The sequence below is a fragment of the Misgurnus anguillicaudatus genome, chromosome 7, assembly GCF_027580225.2.
Source record: "Misgurnus anguillicaudatus chromosome 7, ASM2758022v2, whole genome shotgun sequence".
In the NCBI taxonomy this organism is placed as follows: domain Eukaryota; kingdom Metazoa; phylum Chordata; class Actinopteri; order Cypriniformes; family Cobitidae; genus Misgurnus; species Misgurnus anguillicaudatus.
Genome location: NC_073343.2, coordinates 38,467,636 through 38,488,421, shown reverse-complemented (window position 1 = coordinate 38,488,421; position 20,786 = coordinate 38,467,636). Strand labels below are relative to the sequence as shown.

The window sequence follows — 20,786 nt, the reverse complement described above, 5'->3', positions numbered from 1 at the left end:
GAAACTTAATTAACATTTCTTTTTTTAGTTTTTAATCAATGACCAAACATTTGAATGATATTACAGCAATATTATGTAAAAAATATTATTAGAATCTTCAAAAGTTTGATATTTTGCTTTGTAGTCCAAATTTGTTTATCTGTGTATGTTTGTGTATATGCAGTATAATTTTAGTAATAGAGATGTGTAATTTCTTCCCCACCATCGGCACTGAACTGTTTAATAAAGTATTTTTACAACATGTTTCCCAAACACCTCCTCCATCCCATCTTTTCATAACCAGAAAGACCAAAGACACTTTAGAAATGAACAGAAATCAACATGTTGTGTAGTTCAAAAAAACCCACCAGTGTCTCTCCACAGAAACCAATGACTTTAACTAATTCTGCATATTCAATCCTAAAGTATTTTAACACTGATCAAATTATATATTATGCTATGAATAATAAATAATTTTGAAATTGACAATGGGTTACAAATTAGTGGCAAAATACAGACATGAAATATTCAGCACATGTCAGATTTTTCAAAGAAGTTCAAAGATGCACAGGTGCAAAATTACAAATTCAGAATGACATCAGTGTTAAACCACCATCACAGAATCAAAGTCTTGCTCGAGGGGGTTTTTCAATCAGACTCTGTCTTACCAGATCCAGTGCTTCTAGTGCCGTGCCCCAGCTCAGGGTGATGCCCCAACCTCCATGACCATAGTTGTGCACCAGCGGCATGTGGCGGCCATCTACATACAGATATTCCAGCTCCACGCGTGGGTTTGCCCGGCCTGGCCGTAGCCCCACCCACGGACCAATCACCTGAGCCTTTTGCAAGGATGGTTCCAATTGTCTGCAGCGATCCATGATTCCATTACTGTCCTCTTTATCGACCTCCAACCGCCAATCATTTGCCTGTCGCGTGCCTCCTATAGTGACGTAGTTGATACCGGGGTAGATGTAGGTCTTGCCATCTCCATCTCGTATGAAGCTCTTCAGCCAAGGAGCGTTAACCTTCAAGACTTGACCACGTATTGGATAGACTTCCTCATCCTTCACCAAGAAGCGTGATCCGAGACCGGAGCAGTTAACAATGACATCATACTCCTGATACATTTTCTGAAGGTTAGTGACCTTTTCACGTCGTATTTGACCACCGGCTTCTCTAAACCTATTCAAATGAAAAACTGTGTCACTGGTTTGTTTATTAAATGCCCTTTTATCTAAATATTTTACATACTTACGTAAACTGTACTGTACCTTTTCTCCAGCCAGGGCAAGTAACTGAGACATTCACACTTCACTGTAGTAAAAGCTTGACCACATTTATGATTAGGGAAACGCTTCATTTCATGATGTGTCATATTTCTGAATCCAAGAACCAAATCTGACCAGAAGGGCTTTTTGTCACAGGGTACATCTTTGAAAATCTGATACCTGGAAAAAAGGAAGCAATGTTGATCGAATTACAGCTACAAAAACATAATATAGTATTCTACTTTAACTACAAAACACCTTTTTTACCCTGAAGAGAGGAAAACACCAGCATCTGATGCCTGTGGGGAATCTGCAATGGCCAGCAGATGATCAAACGTCTCCTTAAACCAGCGCTGTTGTCGCCCAAGCGGCACATCTAGTGAGAGACATGACACATTAAATCATTCTTTCAGAAATAAAAAAGAAAGTCCCAACCATACAACACAGTCTGTCCATGTGAAATCTCACCAGGAAATTCGGAGGCAAACAGAATTCCAGCAGCTCCATCACTTGTGGTGTCAGGTGAGAATTTCTCAGCAGTAAGAGTCACAGAACAATAAGAAAGAGTCTCAGCGATACACACAGCGGTCGATAAACCCACCACACCTGCTCCTATCACAAGCACTTTCACACGCTTCATACCTGTATCTCAGCACATCTACAACATAAACACACAAAATACTGCAGTACTAAAGTAAAATACATGTGTGCACTGACTCAATGAAATCTGGAAACAGGCAGAATAACTATTAAATATTTAATTAAAAGTGTTAGAGAGAGTCTACAATCATCTTAGATATATATATTATATGCATTTACTTAAAAAGAAATGCACTGAATTATATACACAGATAAGCCATTAGATTATGACCACCCCCATCCTTATGCAATAAGCGGACCTGGCAACCAAACTATGGCACATGTGTAGTTCACTCATAAAGCAGCTACTGGTGTAACGACGATAAATCGTGACACATTGTAATATGCCAGTCCAGTATCGATTATGAATCGCAAAGGCGATTTATGCACAGCTTTTTCATGTACCAGTAAAAAGTCCTTATCAGTCTAAAATCACTGTGAGTTTAAGTCGTTTATCATATGCATTTAAAAAAGCAACACTCGTCAAGCGTAATCATTATACAAATTCTTTATTATCATGAAAATACCTGAAAAGGTTTGAAGAACAGCAATATAAATATGCTTATAGGCATTTCCTGGATATGCGTGTGTAAATGGTTCTTCTATTGCGGCCCATACCGATTTCTGCACAAGGGCGCCCTCTGGCGTTTGGATGTCGTGGCATTACACCATAATTTATTGCCTTGTCAATCTAAAATCACTGTGATTTTGAGTCATTTATAAAGCAACACTCGTCAAATATAATCATTATAAATATTCTTTATTATCATGAAAAAAAACCTGAAAAGTTTTGAAAAAACAGCGATAAAAATAAACAATTACGAGTTTGTGCACGAGAGCGCCCTCTGGCTTTTGGATGTAGCGGCATTTTACCATAATTCATTGAGAAACATAGCAAGAAAATTGCAAGATTTATCGTTACAACACTACTTTCAGTGCACTGTAAATCAGTGCATAAATGTCTGCCAAATGCATAAATGTAATGTAAATCTCAGAATCTCTCCATTCTAAGACAAAGATTACGTCAGCAATCCTGATATTGTCATCTTTCAGTTACTTTACATTGCTTCACACCTCATGTAAACAATTACACAAGCTTAATTTTTGAAGTACACCTCTGCTTAATTTTATGTTCAGTATTTTACATGCATGCAACAAAATATCATGTATATTAAACGCTTACCTCTTGATACAGACTTTGACCAGTATGTTAAATAACACACATTAATGATTAATTTAACTGTGGTTGGACAACCCAATGCTGTTTAATACGAAGGTTAAACTTTCCAATGAACTCTGAAAGCCTATAAATAACGATGGGGGTGTTGTGTTTACGTAGGGTCTTCAAATGAATGTGATTCTAGCAGAATGGCGTGCTCCTGATGTACTCCGTTATTTTTAAAGGGGACAAATACGAAAATATAAAGAAAAACGATTAAAAAAATAGTTTCAGCTAAGATTTTGACTGTGACCTCAATAGACAACCTTATTTACAAAAGACCCATACACATTATACATTTATAAAAGATATAAAGGTTTAGCGTCAGATAGTTTCATGAAAAAGTGCTCGCATCTCTAGGTGGCGCTTGGAGGCCCATAAAGCCCAATCCTCTATCAACTCTATTAAAAACTCGGAATATTTATTGTGTTATTGGAGAAGTGTGTAAATAAAAACCTATAATCTTTTAAAGCGGCTAATATCAAAGACTTTATACCTGACACACAAATTAAAAAACTCAAGGCTACAATCTTAATAAAATGATTTTTTAAATAATACGCAAATGCCTGTGATTGGGCCATCGTGGTCATCGCTGAGAAAAGCAACACGTGCCACATGGCACAGGCTACAAAGACTGAAGCGATTGATTAAACCGAGCGACTAACACTGATAGACTTGAAAGTGAAAGTTAAACGTGGAAAAACAAAGAAGGGTTAAAATATAAAAACTAAAGAGTCAGTCGAATCGCGCATTTACAATTCACACACAACATATGCGCGCTGCCATTCTAACCAATTTTTATATTTCGTCACACGACGCAATTCTCGCGAGATTTGCATTCTCTCAAACGGTTTCATTACGGTAAGGTCCTGAAAGCTTTATAATTGCACATTGTAGTCCTGATCGAGTTTAATAATACTTAAAAATTACACTTTAACAATTAAAAACTGTTATTAAAAATAATCGATGCTATTTTAGTCATGTGAGCGGGTTTTCACAATGGAACGCGAAGCAGCTTTATTGTTTTTGCATATGGCGCTGCACATGCAGTTTTTTTCTGTTTCACCAGGTTTAAGACCTTAACATAAAGAAGGATTCATAGCAGGTGTGTGCGTTAACTATGTACGTGTGTTTGGAGTCTATACGATCTATGCATTCAGTATATAGATAGATAGATAGATAGATAGATAGATAGATAGATAGATAGATAGATAGATAGAAATGGCCTCATGAAATCGTCCAGTGTACCTTAACGTGAATTAGATTAATCTCTAGTTTTATTTGAACATCATGCCTTAAATAATACATACATACTGAGGTCATTGTCATGATGAAGTCTTGTATGTTGTTCTAAGCTGTTCCAGAAAATTCATCAGATAAAAATGGTCTGATACTGGAGGATTACCATTTTCACATAAGTTACCCTGGTATAGTCACCAATAAATGTACTATGCAATTACCGTGGTACATGATCCAAGATACCATGGTACTGCCATGATACTTTTGTTGCTGAATGTCTGTGAAGGAATACTTCTGTTGCAATGGTTGGTGGGTTATGGCACAAACTTTGGTCACAGGTCGGTTCTGATAAGACAGCAGCTAAACAACTGCCTAAATGTAAACAATAAAAAGCATCAAACTGTAAAATCATACACGCATGACCAATACAACATTACTATGAGATTAACTGCTCTAATACCAGTTTAACAAATATCTTTAATTTTTCTTATATTTAGGTTCAGTCATGTCTGTGCCGCCTCAACCACCAACATCATCTTTTCTCGCTCTTCATTCTGAAACGCACAAGGACACGATCCTGAATAAATTTGACAAGCTCAGAAGAAGAGAGATGTTTTGTGACATAACTCTTATTGTGGAAGATGTGCAATTCAAAGCACACAAGGCCCTTTTGGCTGCGAGTAGTGAATATTTCTCATTAATGTTCACCGATGAAGGACCGGTAAGCCAGACGCTCTACAAACTCGATGGCATGGCGGCCAAGACCTTTGAAGCTGTGCTCGAGTTCATCTACAGCGCAAATGTGTCCGTGGAGGAGAGCAACTCTGAACAGCTGCTTGACACGGCCCGGTTCCTGGAGATCCAAGATTTGGTGAAAGCCCACGAGGACCTTCGAGAGAGCAGTTCATCTGCGATGGTTAAAAATGTGGTGTCCATGGAAAGGGATGATGAAGCTTTACAGATTAGGCCCAAGCGCAAAAGAGGCCGTCCAAAGAAGAACATCCAAGCCAAAAATGAGAATAAAGAAACAGAGGCCACTGAAACCTCCTCAACATCTCAGGAACCTACTGAAGTTCTCTTAGATTCAACCACATCACCCAGAGACTTAAATGACAGCGAATATAAACCCATAAAAGACAGACCTCGTCACAGCAAACGCAAAATAACACAGCCGGTCAAACTGAGAGGCTTCAGGTTAGAAACGGATCTCGTGGAGAGATGCGAGCCGGGGAAAAGAGGACGAAGGAGAAAGTACCCAGACACAGAAGCCAGATGTGTTGATTGTGGGAAGGTTTTTAAAAGCCATGTCTTTTTAAAGATACATCGGAGAACTCATACAGGTCAATGATTATATCACTATCCTTTCATATATCTGTAGTAGGTCATGACTCATGTAGTACACAAACAGCACCGTTTCCTCCCCAGACAGCAGATGACTCCGGCCCGGATCCGCACGGGGTCATCTGCTGTCTGGAAATTACCCACATACATTTAAGCAGACATACTTAAGTAATGAGATTTTTTTTCTTTATACAGGTGAAAAGCCGTTCAGATGCAGCGCTTGTGGTAGGAGCTTCACTCAGAAACACACACTTTTAGTCCATCAGCGCATGCACACAGGTGAAAAGCCCTTCACCTGCACTATCTGCTCGAAAGCTCTGTCCACAAAACACTCTCTACAGGAGCACATGAACCTGCACACAGGTAAATCCATAGGAAAACAGAATAATGTATAGTAAAGATGAAAGATTTGTTATAAGCAAGAAGTGTATACCATGCTTATTAATGTTGATAGTGATACTATTTAAAGTAATATAATACTGTTATTAAAATCATATTGCCATAGTACATGTCCCAACAATTTATTTTCAAACGAATATTGTACATAATATGCTTGTGTTTCTTCAGAGAATAAATCTTTCAGTTGTGATCAGTGTTGTAAAAGTTTCAGTCAGAAGCGGCAGCTAAAGAGTCATTACCGGATTCACACGGGAAGGCCTTTACCCGAATGTGCACAGTGTCAACATAGATTCATGGATGCTGCTCAACTCAAGAAACATCTCAGAACTCATACTGGTAATAAAATATAATATTTACAAGACCGCATCCTAATTCACACTCACAATAAATGCACTGGGCGGTACCATCTAACACCCCCAAGGGGGGCTCACCATGCTTGCCAATGGAGATCGACGTCTGCACCTGACGGCCATCTTGTCACAGTCAGCTCGCTCACTCGTAACATTGTTTTAATGGTGCATGCACTTTTAAAATAACCATAACTTGCTAAATTTTGTACCGATTTTCAAACTGTTTGGTTTGTTATAAACGTCAGGGATGCACTTATGACACTGCATATTTATAAATAATGTTCATAAAACAAGTTCAAGCATCCAGAATTATAGCCACGTTAATTACGTTTGTAAGAAACCAAACCATTTGTAAATCAGTCAAGATTTTGGCAAGATAAGAGTATTTGTGTTTGTGCAGATCACTCACCTTACACCAGGTACAACAGAGCATGCCGAAAAGCTTGCCTGTGACAAGATGGCCGCCGGTGATGACATTAGAGACTCCACCGTAAGACATCTAGCCTTTATGATGTATATCTATGGGGCCCAACCCCAGTTTGAGAACCACTGAGCTACAGGAACACCTTTAAGTATGAAGTTCCTAATTAATATGCAAACACAATGTAAAAAAGGTACACAACAAGTGGGTCTATAGTATGTAGCACACTTAATAGTGCTCGTTTTATCACGTGTACACTGGGATGTATTGTAATTTTCCCTTATGTCTATAGAAATATTTTCCCTACAGTATACAAGTCATGTTTTTACAAGTGTTATTGTTGCAGGTGAAAAACCTTTCACATGTGAAATTTGTGGCAAGTGTTTCACAGCCAAAAGCACCCTACAGACACACATCAGAATTCACAGGTGAGAGAAACTAAACCAACCTTTACAGATTGTATTTCACCCCCCCAAAAAATTAGGACAAAATTAGGACAGTTATTAGATTTAAGGTGAAATGTGCTTAAATGTCACGAAAATAATATTTCAAATCCATACATTTTGCACCATAATTTAAACTTCACATTTTCACAATACTCAATTTAAATAAGTACCTCTACCATTAGTACATATGAAACATAATGAGCACCGTGTTGTTTTGTGTTATCTAGAGGAGAGAAGCCATACGTCTGTAATATCTGTGATAAGTCCTTCTCTGACCCCAGTGCCAGGAGACGTCACGTGGCATCACACACGGGTAAAAAGCCCTTTACATGCTCTTTGTGCGACCTGTCGTTCGCACGAATGGACAACCTCAAAGCACACACCAAAATTCACAGCAAGGAGCGCCCAAGCACCGACGCCGCAGAGCCTTCGGCGGCTCCTGCGGAGGCTACTTCAGGGCCCGAAGAAATGCACGGCATCCTTCAGCTCCAGCCGTATCAACTCCCGACCCACCCTGAGCAAGAGATCCAGCTGGTGGTCACCAGTGAGGTGGATAACATCAGCCTGGGTCAGGATCAAAGTATCAGCATCATATCCGATACTTCAGAGGAACCGGCTCTCACCCTTCTCACCCAACCTGCTGGACACGTCCAAAACCTGGCACTGGTTGCCCCGGATGGATTGGATGCAGGTGCTCAAATTCAAACAATCAGTGTCCTCGGAGGTCAGGTGACCGGCGGGGAGCCCGAGCAGATGCACGTGATCACGTTGACGAAGGAAGCCATGGAGCACCTGCAGGTTCATCATGGACCTCCACAGCAGCTCCAGGTGATCCATCAAACCGTACCACAGCTATCCGTCTCCCAGGAGGCTGAAGGGAACGGCCGTTCGAGTCAAACGGGAAGCATTCACATCGGCAACCAAAGCGGCCAGCCAATCTCCATCAGTCAGACCAGTGAACAAATCACCAGCGACCAGATTCAGGGTCAAACCTTTCAGATTCAAGCAGGAACCGTTCAATACCTCTACACCACCGGCATGACCCCACAGAACTAAACAGAGACATCTTACTGTCTGAAACTCTAAACAATGCTGGTGATTTTTTTATGCAGTAATGCTGAAGAATTGAGAACTTTTTTTTTTTAATAATGGTTTAATATTGTTTCTAATACGGATCAATACATATTGCCAACAAAACGCAATAAACAGTACAGATACAAACAACGTTACTTGTCCAAAAACAATTTAAAGGGGTGATGTGTTTATATTGTGATGTTAAAAACAGAGACAACTACGAGATATTTATGCTTGTGCCCTCGTGGACTTCACCCTTGGCATCCCAAACTTTTCCACAATATCCCCAGTCTACACTACATGAATCCACTAATTATACGTTAAAAGTTATGCTAAACTACAAATATGTCCCTAGCCTAGTCCAATATAAAGTACGCTTTAAATCGTTTATTTGTGACCAAACCTAAAATTCTGGTATGATGTGTGGTTAGATGATGAGATTGGATCAGGAAGACTGGGCAACAGCGCCTCTGAAATGTCCAGATGTAGACGACTGGTGTTCTGTGAATTCAAACAAAAGATTGTTGAAATTTTTTCGATCTTAACCCCCCCCCCCATGTGCGAGTCATCTTGCGGGTGATCTGTAATATCTTACTGTTTTTGGTCTTTCCAGAGGTGTCCAAGACTCCCTGTAGCCAGCGTCAGTACAGAGGTCTTCTGTTGTGTAATCTCTGTTTATAAAACTACTGCTTAAAAAAGGTGTAATGGAGTTACTCCTGAGTAAACCTGCAATATAACAAGCCACAAGTCAACGGTTAGAGTCCTAGATGTTTAACCGTTTATAGAGAAATGGTTTTGGATCATTTACCAGCTGATGCGTTTCGTAAATGTAGCTTTCTTGAGGAGCTTTGGCGTCCTGAAATGGAAAGGAAACAAAATGTTTGAAAATGCAACCCAGTCTCATGAAGTGCATATAAATAGCATGCAGTGTGAAAAGCAGTGTTGGGGATAGTTACTTTTGAAAGTAATGCATTACAATATTAAGTTACTCCCCCAAAAAGTAACTAATTGCGTTACTTAGTTACTTCTCATGGAAAGTAAGCTTAAGTTACTTTTAAGTTACTTTTGCTTTACTTTTTCTTACGTGGCTGAGGCTTGATCTTACCGAGCCCCTATGGTGACATTGGAGTAAAAAAAATCTAAAGTATAGTTTCATGTGCTCACGTGAAACTTTCATGTGCTCACGTGAAAGTTTCACATGCGCACGATAGTTTCACGTGAGCACGCGAAACTAAACTGAACTTAATTTTTGCTCCATGTCCCCTTAGGGGCTCTGTATGATCTCTTTCAGGCTTTGCAGGTATTTTTTATGACATAGAAGTTCTGCATTCAGAAATTGCATATTTCTACGTTAATATGTAATGAATAATTCACCACAGGCCGTTAAATTGTTAATAAAATAATGCACACCCAACACCGCGGGTGTGCATTATTTTCTTATAATTCAAAGAACCACAGTCAATTATTCCTCTCTTATACCACAGTTACCACAAACATCGTTCTGGTGCCTATTTTAAGACATTCACCCCTGGAACATTTCTAAGCCAACCAGAATAAAGCAGTCAACAGGCCCCTGGTATAAGTTCAGATTAGTTTAGTACATTATTTTTTAAATCAAATTAATTAAACTGAAAAGTAACTGGCATTACTTTTTAAAAAAGTAACTCAAATATTAATGTGTACATTTATAAAGTAATGCATTACTTTACTCGTTACTTCAGAAAAGTAATATTATTACGTATTGCAAGTTACTTGTAATGCGTTACCCCCAACACTGGTGACAAGTCATAAGTGAACTACATATGCCAGATTCCAATTTATTTGGTCATATGATACGCCAGTCCTTCCTGTTTACTTAATATGGCGTATTGGTTTCTCACATTTTTTGCTTTAGGATGTCATTTAACTCTTTCCCCACCATTATGGAGTTATCTTGACAACATTATCTAGAAAACATTTGCATGAAAAAAAATGTGTTCCTGATGAGTTTTTAGGTTAATCTGTAATACCGTGATTACACTTACCCAATTTATAAAAAAAACCTGAAGCAAAAAATTATTTATTAATTTTACACTCCATGTATGTTTTGATAATCTTCTGAATCTGATCTCTAACAAAATTACTTCACAAAAATGTAATTATTTCAGCTTTTGCTGAAAAAAATACCCATATTTAAGAGTTTATAAGCAGAGAAAAAAATATAGATTAAACTGTTTTTCCCTTTTTATTTGTTTGTTTGTTTATTGTTTGTTTGAAAGCAAAGGGTCTGATTTTTTATTTGATATATTTTTATATTTTAGAAGAACATTTTCCTGGAATGCATTTTGTGAAACTTGAAAATCACAAAAAATGCTGGCGGCAACTTAAAAAAAAAAGGCTGGGGGGGAATGAGTTAATATATAGGTTCTTTACATTTTTGTCTATTTTTAAACTATGGTTGCTTGAAATTGTGGTTAGAATTGAGGTTGGGTTAGGGTGCCATTTTCTATAGGAAAAAGTTGTTCTAACCCCAAACCCAAGCGACAATGGCAAAAAAAACATTGAGAATTGAGAATCCAATACATAAAACGACACAAAAATTTGTGCAGTATTAAGATGACTGGGAACTGGAAGGATTGGCGTATCAAATGCACGCAAAATTCGAATTTTGGCATATGTATTTCACAACTTTTCACACTGCGTACAGTCTCCCATTTCAAGAGACTGGGCTGAAGAATGATGTTTAAACATTTAAATAACCCTAAGCATTACTGTGAGCACCTGAAGAAACAGTGGATTTGGATAAAGCTGTCTCGAAACTGTGAATCTGACTTTGTAGTTTGTCCACATGCTGGAGAGCTTCACGTTTCAGGGAGCGTTCTTGATGAAGCTGACCTCTCACCTTCAAAATGCAACTTTTATTAAAACATTTCAGAAATGATGCATGCAAATACATTTATAACAGGACACTTGATTTCTGTTTGATAATTGCAGGTTATCACTGAAAGTGATTAAGATGATTTCCTAAATCCAACAGCAGACGACTCCGGGCCAGAGCCACACCAGGGGCCTCATTTATAAAAGTGCAACGTAGGAACTATCCTACATTTCATCTAAGACCATGTCTGAAATGATCGTAAGTGTGATTCAGAGAAAAGGAGCTTACGCACAAAAAACCGTGCGTACGCCTCTTTTCCAGGTGTGCGGTTTATAAATCGCAAATTATCTTAAAGTTGTGCGCAGCTGAATGCTCTTAGAACTCCGCCTTCTAAACGCCCCTAATTTAATTCATTAGCATATAAATATTAAATTTTCAAAGGCCAAATTCTCTGACTGCTACAATGGCGAGTGGTAAGAAAACATATTTGTTGTCGTTTGCTTCATTTTTTAATATTTCTAAATTCTAACATGGAAACTTTATTGACATCACTCAAGTTAAGGCGATTATTAGTGGATCTTTCCGTTCACGAGTTTCATTTAAATATAGTTTTACACGTAGGCTAAACGTAATATTTGTGTCTTTAAAGTTTTGTTTCAGTATGCCATGCCTCCTGCGCGGCGGTGTTAAAATACGATTTTTTCGACTTTAAAATTCAAAGATCGTATCTTAAACTGTCGGAATATATTCCATATGGATTAATTCGGATTTACAGATGTTTAACATTAAAATCGATGCATGGGAATAATTTATATTAATTTTTGAAATACCCATCACTCTTAAATGTCGCATGTCCCTTAGGATACATCGAGGATTCACAATTTAGTTCCTTTCACGTCGTTTTAATCATTAAATTCGATCGGTTTTACTTTCATTCAATAAAGCACATGTTCTGTAACATTTAAATGTGCGTTAAACACCACGAATATTTTTTGAAAAATGACGAACTAGAAAATCGTTTTATGAACATATAGCTTGGGCGCCATCTTTTTGCATTAGAATAGGCCTACATTTTAAAATATCAAAATAGGCCAACATATTTTGTTTTAAAATATATTCTAAAACCTGGTTAAATTATTTTGGAGTAGTATGCCTTTCCGCATTTTCTGTGTGCATCAATGTTGCATGTTTTTAGGTTTCTATTCTGAATAAACAAACAGCGCAGTTTACATGCTTCGTCCTTGTTGCATTAGTTCATTAAGATAATTCTAAACAGATTTCTGTAATTCAAACAACTCTGAATTGTTTGTAGTTGAGAACGTCACGGCGCACTATTAAAACATTGTCGGTAATGTGTCGGTTGGGCCGGGCTCGGACACAACGTGCAGGAGCTTCGGTTATGGTTTTTTGTGCCCGATCTAAGCTCTAATACAGATGATGTTGACGCTGTAAAAGTTTCGAATATTTATTTATTTTTATCAAACATATTCAGCACTTTTTTACATTAGCCAGGGGATGAAAGAGAAAAAGAATTAAATAAAACATGGAAATGCTGACATACATTAATACATTTAGCAGCTTTCTAGTTTATCAGATTATAAATAGATTTTAGGTAGCCTATTGCTTAACTTCTAATAAAAAATACGGAACAATGGTTTATAATTACCATATTTACATTTATTTATAATAAACGTTGCAAACAAAAGTAACACATTAATCAAATAATATTTCTTATGTAATAAGATATCATAAGAGAAAAAAACTAATTAAATATTTTCCAAACAAAGTCTTAAGCAAAATATATGAATTCTAACAAAAGAGCACAAATCTAACCTTTTTTTTTAACAAGGACAACTCCAAAACAAATGAAAAAATGTTTCTGTATGTTGACCACAAAAGGTACAAAACAAAAAGTTTAAAATATGCCTACCTGCAATACTGCAATATTGCCACAAGGAAACGTGCGTACGTCAAGTCGGAACCTGACGTGGAAGTAAGTACTTTTCCACGTCAAAGACGAGTTTTATAAATCTGAGCGTTTGAGTGGATTTGAGCGTACGCACGGTCTAAGATCAAATCTGTGCGTAAATACGCTTTATAAATGAGGCCCCTGATCCGCTGACTGCAGCCCAGATCCGGAGTCGTCTGCTGTGAAACCCGCGTGCGGTTCAGACTCACATGTTTGATTTGTTGGTGATTGCGTTGTTGTAGCAGCTCCGTCTCTCTGGTGTTTTTCTCCAGTTGTGCGCTCAGAGCTCTGACCTGATCGTCTCGATCCACCACATCTTCCTGCAGTTGCCCCAGACTCTGCATACGCAAGTTCTCCAGCTCCTGAAGGCTCTGCGCATCTCGTACAGACCGATGTTCAACATCCTGTAACTTTTGAGTCTGATCAGAACATCATGAAAATTATGAGTGTAGTCCGAATTTGTCATTCACCAGTTTTCCCTGTTACCAGGTAGCAACAACATCAAGAATGGTAAACTGACTGTGTGTTTTGTACCTGTTGAGCAATCTGTCTCTTGATGTGTTCATAGTGGTTCTTGCGTTGAAAGAGTTCATGTTGCACTGCATCAAGCTCTTGTTTCAATACGATCACCTTCTCTTCAGAAATCATCTTCATTTTAAGGGCCTCTGTTTTACAGGAGACCTCATTCTGAACACAGGAGCAACATTCAGCATTGAAGACAAAAGATGAGGTGGATGAATTGACCAATGTCTGGGATTATATGACTTTCTTTACTTGTTTCCACTGAAGCAGGTCTTTTTGCAGCTTGCCTCTACCAGTCACCAACCTCCAGTGATTGAAGGCTCTCAGTTTAGAAAAGAGCCCAGCCAGCTTGCTGTTTTCTGCATGAAGATCTTCTAATGCCTCCTTCTGAGTAATACATGTGGATATTAATGTGAAAATTTAAAAGGATGCATTGAAAAATTAGTTATTTATTCGTTCCAAACCTGAATGACTTTCGTGAATAAAAGTATCATAAAAGTGGTCTATGCACATGCAGTAATTTGATGGTTGAGCTACAGCAAATATATTTATTATTAATAAGATGGGTCACAACTATTGCTATGAATGTGGGAGATCGCAACGGTCAATATGGCCACTTTAGTCCCGCCTACCAGTAAAATGTGCCAATCTTAAACCGCTAGAGAATCTCATCCTCCTGGGGGAGGAACTGCGCGCATGCGCGGTATCTGGAGGCGTTGCAAACATGGCGGCGCAATCACGTGACTTCCTTAAAAAGACTTTGGCTACGGTGGATGATTTAGCGAGTATGAACTTTATTTCAGTCTGTTTACCACAGGCCATGTTTACATGCAACCAAATAATCCGTTTGAAAATTGTATTGATGGCTTGGACTGAAAAGTCTTTATGTAAACACCCTAAAGTCTGTGTAAATGCATTATTAACCACCCAGCCAAATTTGATTGATTAAAGAACTACCAAGTAAATAAAATAAGTTATCAAAATCTTGGAAAAATAGGCAGAATTCAAACGTTGGGGGCGTGTCAGCTGTCAGGGCAGAAACCACGCCTACTTGCGGGAAAGCTGCTGTTTCTTTGAACTTTCAAATATTGCTACAACCTGAATAGATGCTCGCGATCATGTTAGGGGCGGAGCCATGTTCGGTGGCTCCAGTGCATCATCGAGCCACCGATTTAGCCCCGCCCAAATAATCCTGAATACAGAAATGTGGAAAAACTGTAACTCTACAATTCAGTACTACATAGTTGACAGTCTTTGTAATGTGTTTGGTACTCGGTACCTTTGCGTTGCTGCTGACAAAATGCTTCACCAACTGAACTACAGTACACTTGTCTTGGTCACAATATATCATTATTGTATTGAAAAGAGCAGGTACAGGTTTGAATTTAAAGGAAGCTAACCTGTAAGATTTATGATGTATTCTGACAGAGCACATACTAGCGCTTTACCTCATCGAGTGTCTGGCTGAACTTCTCATTCTCTTTAGTGGATGATAGTTTATTTTTCAATCTGATGATTCTCTCTGCCGCCTCTGTCCTCGCGCTGCTTACCAGCCGTCTCACATCTTGCTCCATATTGACGTGATATTTGTCTAGTCGCGACTGTAAACGACAACAAAACAGACAGACGAGTCAACTGATGTTAAGCTGGATTTCGGTAGGATCAACTAAAACAATAGGAAACACTGTAAACTGTCCTGGGCTCTTTCAAGCAGGCTAACGTACCTTTAAATGAATACATGTAGAAAACAGATGGTGGACCAGCGAGTCATAGTGCTGTCTGTGTTTCAGGTTGAGATGTTGATCTAAGTTTCTCTTCTCTTCCTCTAGTTGTGTAATTCGGGCACGTAGAGCTGTGATTTCAATCATCATCTCCCGACATACTTCTGCCACCTGTGATCAAATATGTTTACAGAGCATGCTGGGAGAAACTCTGCTACTAAATGCACAAACATAAAACTCAGATGTACCTTTGTGTATGGGTCATTGCCGTGCATTTATTTGGATTCTATCTACTTAAAATCCTGTGTTTAGAGATTGTTTAACACTAAAAGCTTTATTAGTGAATACAATTAAATTCTCCAAAAATAAAAATGCATAATGTCTGATTGAGGTGATGGATGGACTGACCTGTTCTCTCCGGTAAAGTAGTTGTCCCTGCTGTTGTAGGATTTGCTCATAAAACTGAGAATAACGCAGAAAGACGCTTTTCTCACGATTCATTACAGCCGAAGCGAGTTCAATCAAACAATCCTGCAGATGAGCTTTAGAGAACATCACCTAGAAAACATTCAAGTCTTTATTAAAATCAGTGTTCTTGTGAGGTCAAACCTGATCCAAAACCTGATCTGCGCATCCACAAGTAGACTAGGTGCATGCACCGTGACCTGCTGATGTAGCTGCCAGTGTACATATACAAATCTACATCAGCACTCAAACAACCAAGGAAGAGAACCAATTGTTGAATTAAGTTGTTAGTTTTGTTTTCTTTGCGCTCAAAAATGTTCTTGTTGCTTTATAATATTCTGATTGAACTACTGTTTGCACATGGACTATTTTGGAGTCTTTTATTCTTTTCTTGGCATAAATAGTGTCGGTTGAATAGCAGTCTATGGGACAGTCACAAGCATCATTAAAAATATCTAAAAGACGATCGATTGACTTGCGGTTTTGGAACGACACGGGAGTAAACTAACCCTTAAAGGGGACATATCATGAAAATCTGACTTTTTCCATGTTTAAGTGCTATAATTGCGTCCCTGGTGCTTCAATCGACCTAGGAAATGTGAAAAAGTATAACCCAGTAACTTCCCACACAGCAAAAGGACTCCATGGCGGATCAGTCGCGGAGGTATCGCGGCTTCCGGAACGGACCCGCGAAACGGACCCGTGTCGGAGTCCACTTGCGCGCAGTGACGGATCCGCAATGAAGGCGGATCGCGGACCCGCCGTGGCCTCGGGCTGCATACGCTCCGCATCCGTGGCGCAAATTCATTCATATATCCGCCGCGGACCCGAAACTGACTCATTAAAAGTCTGAAATAAGCTCCGGGACGGATCCGCAACGGATGCAGACCGGATCCTGACTCCGGAGCGGTTCCGTTGCGAATCCACTCCGGAGCTTATTGCTATCAGGACCGGGTCCGTTTTGGACCCGTTTATCTCACTTTCAAATTCAAAATCTGTTCTTACTGTAGAATAAAATAGGATAAACTAAACTAAAGGATAAAACCAAAACTATCACTAGGCCTGGCCACTGCAGCAATATAGAACCTTAAATCTGCATTGTCTTGTATTTTTTTGACCTAACAATATTGTAAATAGGCCTAACAGAAAAGTTTCACTAAAATATATCAACTTAATGTACAAAAGTAATTACTACTCAATGGAAATATAAAATTGCCATTTACATTTATGGACAGTTATAGCATATTCTGTTTTTGTTTAAAAATATTATTTTTGGGGTCAAAACCTAATTTAGTGCTTCATAGGCCCAGGTCAATGCAAACAAAAAATACTTGATCTATTAGGCTACAACTTTAATGAAATGCTGCACTATGCACAGCTAAAACATCTGACAATGAATAACTGGAGAAAGACAAGTTGTTCAACAAAAATGTTTTTTTATTATTTAATCATTTCTCCCATTACACGTCTCCTTGTTGCCCGATCTGTTGCCAGGTTGAGCACAGCACCTGTAATCAAACAGACAGATATGGTATGCAGCATCCAAAGTCAAGTATGCTTATCATAATATCATAACCTCTGGTTTAATCACCCTGTTAACAGCCGTTCAAAATAACAGACGAGAAGATTGTCTTTACCAACCACACAGTCGCTCTGACTGACACCTGCATTCATTTAGTCACTGACTGACACCTGCATTCATTTAGTCACTGATTAGGTCACATGGCATCTTGCAGTGAGTCTGAACCGAGTCAAACAATGAGTAAATTGCCAAAGATTATTTTTCATTATAAAGAAGATGGCAGATACACTACACCAAAATTGCCAACATGTAAACTTAATAATGCACAGCTAGGGCTAAACCATTATCCACGAGTGAACATGCTAAAGTTTTCCTAATATCAACGTCATTCCAATCATTATACAGGATGATTAATGTTACTGGCACAATTATATTAATAAATCAATACTTACTCAAAAGAGGGTTCAGCTGAACCGTGTCCCAGCAAGAAAATCTCGATTGACAGGTGTGCATCGTTTAACCGTTCAGTAAAGGCGTGTCCGAGGATCCGACATGGGTCCGTTCAGGATCCGCTGTTTGACAGTAGAATTTACCGCGCTGCCGGAGGCGGAGCTGATCCTCTGCGCGGCTCCAAAACGAATGTGACAGTCACGCGGGTTTGGCGACTTGAACGCGGATCCGCATAGGAGTCTCATGCTGTGTGGGTTAGTTTTGGTAACCCATTCGCTGCAAGCACGTGAAATTTGGGTCATTGAAATGTGGGTCCCTTGTGATGTCAGAAGGGGATTTTATCATAATAATACCGCCCTTTAATCCAACCACGGCACTGCCATTTAGTGCAGAGAAAGGGAAAGAACCCAAAAACGGAAAATTTGAACATGATATAATAAATGATCTGTGGGGTATTTTAAGCTAAAAAAACTTGACATACATACCCTGGGTAAACCAAATATGTATTTGACATCTTAAAAAGGCCTTGTGAAATGTCCCTTTTAAATGGTACTATTTTTCTATTTTATATTTAGCTTTGATTATACTCACAAATTCAGCATAATATCCGCCTCGAGTGCTTTATTATCAGGGTTCTCACACCTTAGTTAACTTCAAATTCAAGGACTAAATGTGGGGACACATTTCAAGTGCGAGCAAGGTTACATCGTGTTACCTTTTAAAATACATTGTTACAGTTCCTTTACGAGGGAACTCACGCTGCGTCACTGCAGTGACACTTTGGAGACGCCTCCAGGGGTAAGTGCGTCTGAATGTGTATATCAAATTCAACCAATGCTTAACGACAAAGACAGGGTGACGTGGTAGCCAGAAAGTATATCGCTATCGTAGATATTACCAAAGACGGCGTTACAGGGACGCAGGAAGTATGGCAAGAGAGACACAGCGCCTCGGTCCCTTCTCAGGGATCAACAGTTACATACGTAACCCGAGACGTTTTTGTGTGTCAAACACAACTATGCAAAAAAGCATTTTGGTATGAATCAACATTCGCATACAGAAGATATAAGCATTTAAACAGAACAGTTTAGCACGTGTTATTAAAAAGTCTAGATTTTTATGATATTATCCTACACTACACAGGAAACATTATGGATTTTTTTCCCAGAAAACTTTTTGCATAAAATAGATTTAAGCACTTTCAATGACCTGTATCCTATGTATATTTTCAAAAACTTCCCAGGGCCTTGAATTTTTCCCCAGATCCACCAACTTTCAAGTATTTAAGGACCCGTGGGAAGTTAGTCTCTAACCTGTCCATCAGTCTCCTCCACATCACCGCTCATCAACTTCTGAACAAAGTTTTCCACTATCTGAGGTCTTTCCAGAGAGAAACTGTGCTCCATGGATGCCTTTTTCCACAGATCTACAAATATACACAGCAAAGTAAGAGTGATATATGCAAAACATGACTGAAAAAGCACATTTATTTATGAATACAATAACACTTGATTCCTCTGACATTTTTTTTTTTGCTTCCTAATAACAGCATGCAGAGATAAAGATGCTCAGCAGCACATTTCCCACAATGCTTTTTGATCTCCTCTGGTCACCTGCAGGGTAAGAGGCTGTTGGGTACCTGTGGGGAGTGCAGTGTCATGCCGGGCGCGCTCTGACATCACTCGAGTCATTTCAGTAGTAATCCTGTTCTGAACCGCTTTGATCATGTGACACTCGGTGATCTCCAAGAGTCGCAGTAACTGCAACAGCATGCAACAACCAAATCAACTTATGCACTCACTCATGCAAAACTATTTATATATAGTGCATATTAAAGATCATGTACAACACCTGCCATGTTTTAATGTCAATCTCAGTAGCTCCTGGTGGTGGTTGAACTGACTGATTGTGAGAAAGAAGCATCTCGTATTCCTTCTCTTTCTCCATATGCTGTGCCAATGCATGCATACTGGGAAAGTAAATCTCCGTTCTACAGCACAAGATCACAACATCATAATCTGATTAAAGGTAAACAGCATACATGCATGGTGACATAAAAAGCCTAAATTTTAAGTGTATAGAAGGGAGGGATGAAATGATCTTCACCTATAAAGTTGTGAGGTGTGTTTATAAAGTACAAGGCTGTTTATTTTCTCTGAAGCCAGCTGTCGTAGAATCCAGCTTTCTTTGAAAACCTCCATTTGCTTCCAGAGGAGTAAAAATCCCCGCTGGTTCATCAGTGATTGGGTGCGATCTTGAACTTTAGATGTATTCTCTGTTTTTATATCTTTGTTGTCCATGTCATCCTGATGGACAACAAAACAAATACAATCATTATTCGAAGTGTGTACTTTTTTAAGACAACATTTATAGATTTCCTTATACTTCCAAGCACTATACACTGCAAAAAATTATTTGCAAGAAAAAAAAATCTTAGTATTTTTGTCTTGTTTTCAGTAAAAATATCTAAGAATTCTTAAATTAAGATGCTTTTTCTTGATGCATAAAACAAGCAAAAAAATCTGCCAGTGGGGTAAGCTAATTTTTCTTGAAGTTTTCTTGAATTTAGTGTTTAAGAAAAATCTTCAAGATCTTTTTGCTTAACCCATTGGCAGATTTTTTGCTTGTTTTATGCACAAAATCACTTTAATTTGATATTTTTTGTTTAAAATCTAGACTTATTTTCTTGGGTCGTTTTGCTCATCAAGAAAAAGCATCTTAATTTAAGAATTTTTAGATATTATTTTTACTGAAAACAAGACAAAAATACTAAGACATTTTTTTCTTGAAAATATTTTTTTTGCAGTGTATGACTCTGTGGTGCTTTCAAAACATTAATGTGGTTGTTTAAGCAAAGCAACACGTCCATAACTTATTCAACCAATTTATCCATATTAAAAGGTTA

The 20,786-nt window shown here is 38.5% G+C and overlaps 4 protein-coding genes across 6 annotated transcripts in view; 1 reads left to right on the top strand and 3 right to left on the bottom strand.

Moving 5' to 3' along the window:
• Positions 1-3: 3 nt before the first annotated feature.
• Positions 4-3,258, bottom strand: ddo (D-aspartate oxidase). 2 transcript variants are annotated; one of them, XM_055172289.2, is made up of 5 exons: positions 3,070-3,258; positions 1,716-1,905; positions 1,515-1,623; positions 1,251-1,427; positions 4-1,161 (listed from the first exon to the last, which is right to left on the bottom strand). In XM_055172289.2, exons 2-5 carry the CDS (start codon positions 1,885-1,887, stop codon positions 603-605), a joined length of 1,017 nt encoding a protein of 338 aa, XP_055028264.2. In that variant the 5' UTR covers positions 1,888-1,905; positions 3,070-3,258; the 3' UTR covers positions 4-602. The 2 variants fall into 2 exon arrangements, with proteins under 2 accessions (XP_055028264.2, XP_055028263.2); XM_055172288.2 differs by lacking the exon at positions 3,070-3,258 and adding an exon at positions 2,414-2,521.
• Positions 3,259-3,702: 444 nt separating this feature from the next.
• Positions 3,703-8,525, top strand: zbtb24 (zinc finger and BTB domain containing 24). Of its 2 annotated transcripts, none has more exons than XM_055172283.2 (6): positions 3,703-3,966; positions 4,842-5,684; positions 5,881-6,048; positions 6,253-6,420; positions 7,202-7,283; positions 7,529-8,525. In XM_055172283.2, the coding sequence occupies exons 2-6, from the start codon at positions 4,850-4,852 to the stop codon at positions 8,355-8,357; spliced, it is 2,082 nt and encodes a 693-aa protein (XP_055028258.2). In that variant the 5' UTR covers positions 3,703-3,966; positions 4,842-4,849; the 3' UTR covers positions 8,358-8,525. The 2 variants fall into 2 exon arrangements, with proteins under 2 accessions (XP_055028258.2, XP_055028260.2); XM_055172285.2 differs by lacking the exon at positions 3,703-3,966 and adding an exon at positions 3,984-4,210.
• Positions 8,526-8,673: 148 nt separating this feature from the next.
• Positions 8,674-15,763, bottom strand: LOC129417718 (coiled-coil domain-containing protein 162). Its single transcript, XM_055172549.2, has 10 exons — positions 15,693-15,763; positions 15,448-15,615; positions 15,172-15,324; positions 13,976-14,110; positions 13,736-13,888; positions 13,411-13,620; positions 11,136-11,256; positions 9,184-9,231; positions 8,971-9,101; positions 8,674-8,876 (listed from the first exon to the last, which is right to left on the bottom strand). The coding sequence occupies exons 1-10, from the start codon at positions 15,717-15,719 to the stop codon at positions 8,763-8,765; spliced, it is 1,260 nt and encodes a 419-aa protein (XP_055028524.2). The 5' UTR covers positions 15,720-15,763; the 3' UTR covers positions 8,674-8,762.
• The window catches only part of LOC129417539 (uncharacterized), a 21,858-nt gene continuing 16,810 nt past the window's right edge, over positions 15,739-20,786 (bottom strand). Inside the window, exons 32-36 of the mRNA XM_073869180.1 lie at positions 19,988-20,187; positions 19,733-19,871; positions 19,521-19,641; positions 19,195-19,307; positions 15,739-16,002 (exon numbers count right to left, since the gene is read on the bottom strand). Coding sequence (XP_073725281.1) covers positions 15,739-16,002; positions 19,195-19,307; positions 19,521-19,641; positions 19,733-19,871; positions 19,988-20,187 — 837 coding nt within the window. The remainder of the gene's footprint in view (positions 16,003-19,194; positions 19,308-19,520; positions 19,642-19,732; positions 19,872-19,987; positions 20,188-20,786) is intronic.

Bases quoted from the DNA above. Each gene is read 5' to 3' on its own strand.
- ddo (XM_055172289.2), bottom strand. From the start codon at position 1,887: ATGAAGCGTGTGAAAGTGCTTGTGATAGGAGCAGGTGTGGTGGGTTTA. The intron at 1,428-1,514 runs GTAAAAAAGGTG...CCTTTTTTCCAG, and splicing joins GGTGTTTTCCTCTCTTCAGG to GTATCAGATTTTCAAAGATG. The intron at 1,162-1,250 runs GTACAGTACAGT...TCATTTGAATAG, and splicing joins TTGCCCTGGCTGGAGAAAAG to GTTTAGAGAAGCCGGTGGTC.
- zbtb24 (XM_055172283.2), top strand. From the start codon at position 4,850: ATGTCTGTGCCGCCTCAACCACCAACATCATCTTTTCTCGCTCTTCAT. The intron at 6,049-6,252 runs GTAAATCCATAG...GTGTTTCTTCAG, and splicing joins GCACATGAACCTGCACACAG to AGAATAAATCTTTCAGTTGT. The intron at 7,284-7,528 runs GTGAGAGAAACT...TGTGTTATCTAG, and splicing joins ACACACATCAGAATTCACAG to AGGAGAGAAGCCATACGTCT.
- LOC129417718 (XM_055172549.2), bottom strand. From the start codon at position 15,719: ATGCACGGCAATGACCCATACACAAAG. The intron at 13,621-13,735 runs GTACAAAACACA...TGTTCTGATCAG, and splicing joins AGAGACAGATTGCTCAACAG to ACTCAAAAGTTACAGGATGT. The intron at 8,877-8,970 runs GTAAGATATTAC...TTGAATTCACAG, and splicing joins CTCTGGAAAGACCAAAAACA to AACACCAGTCGTCTACATCT.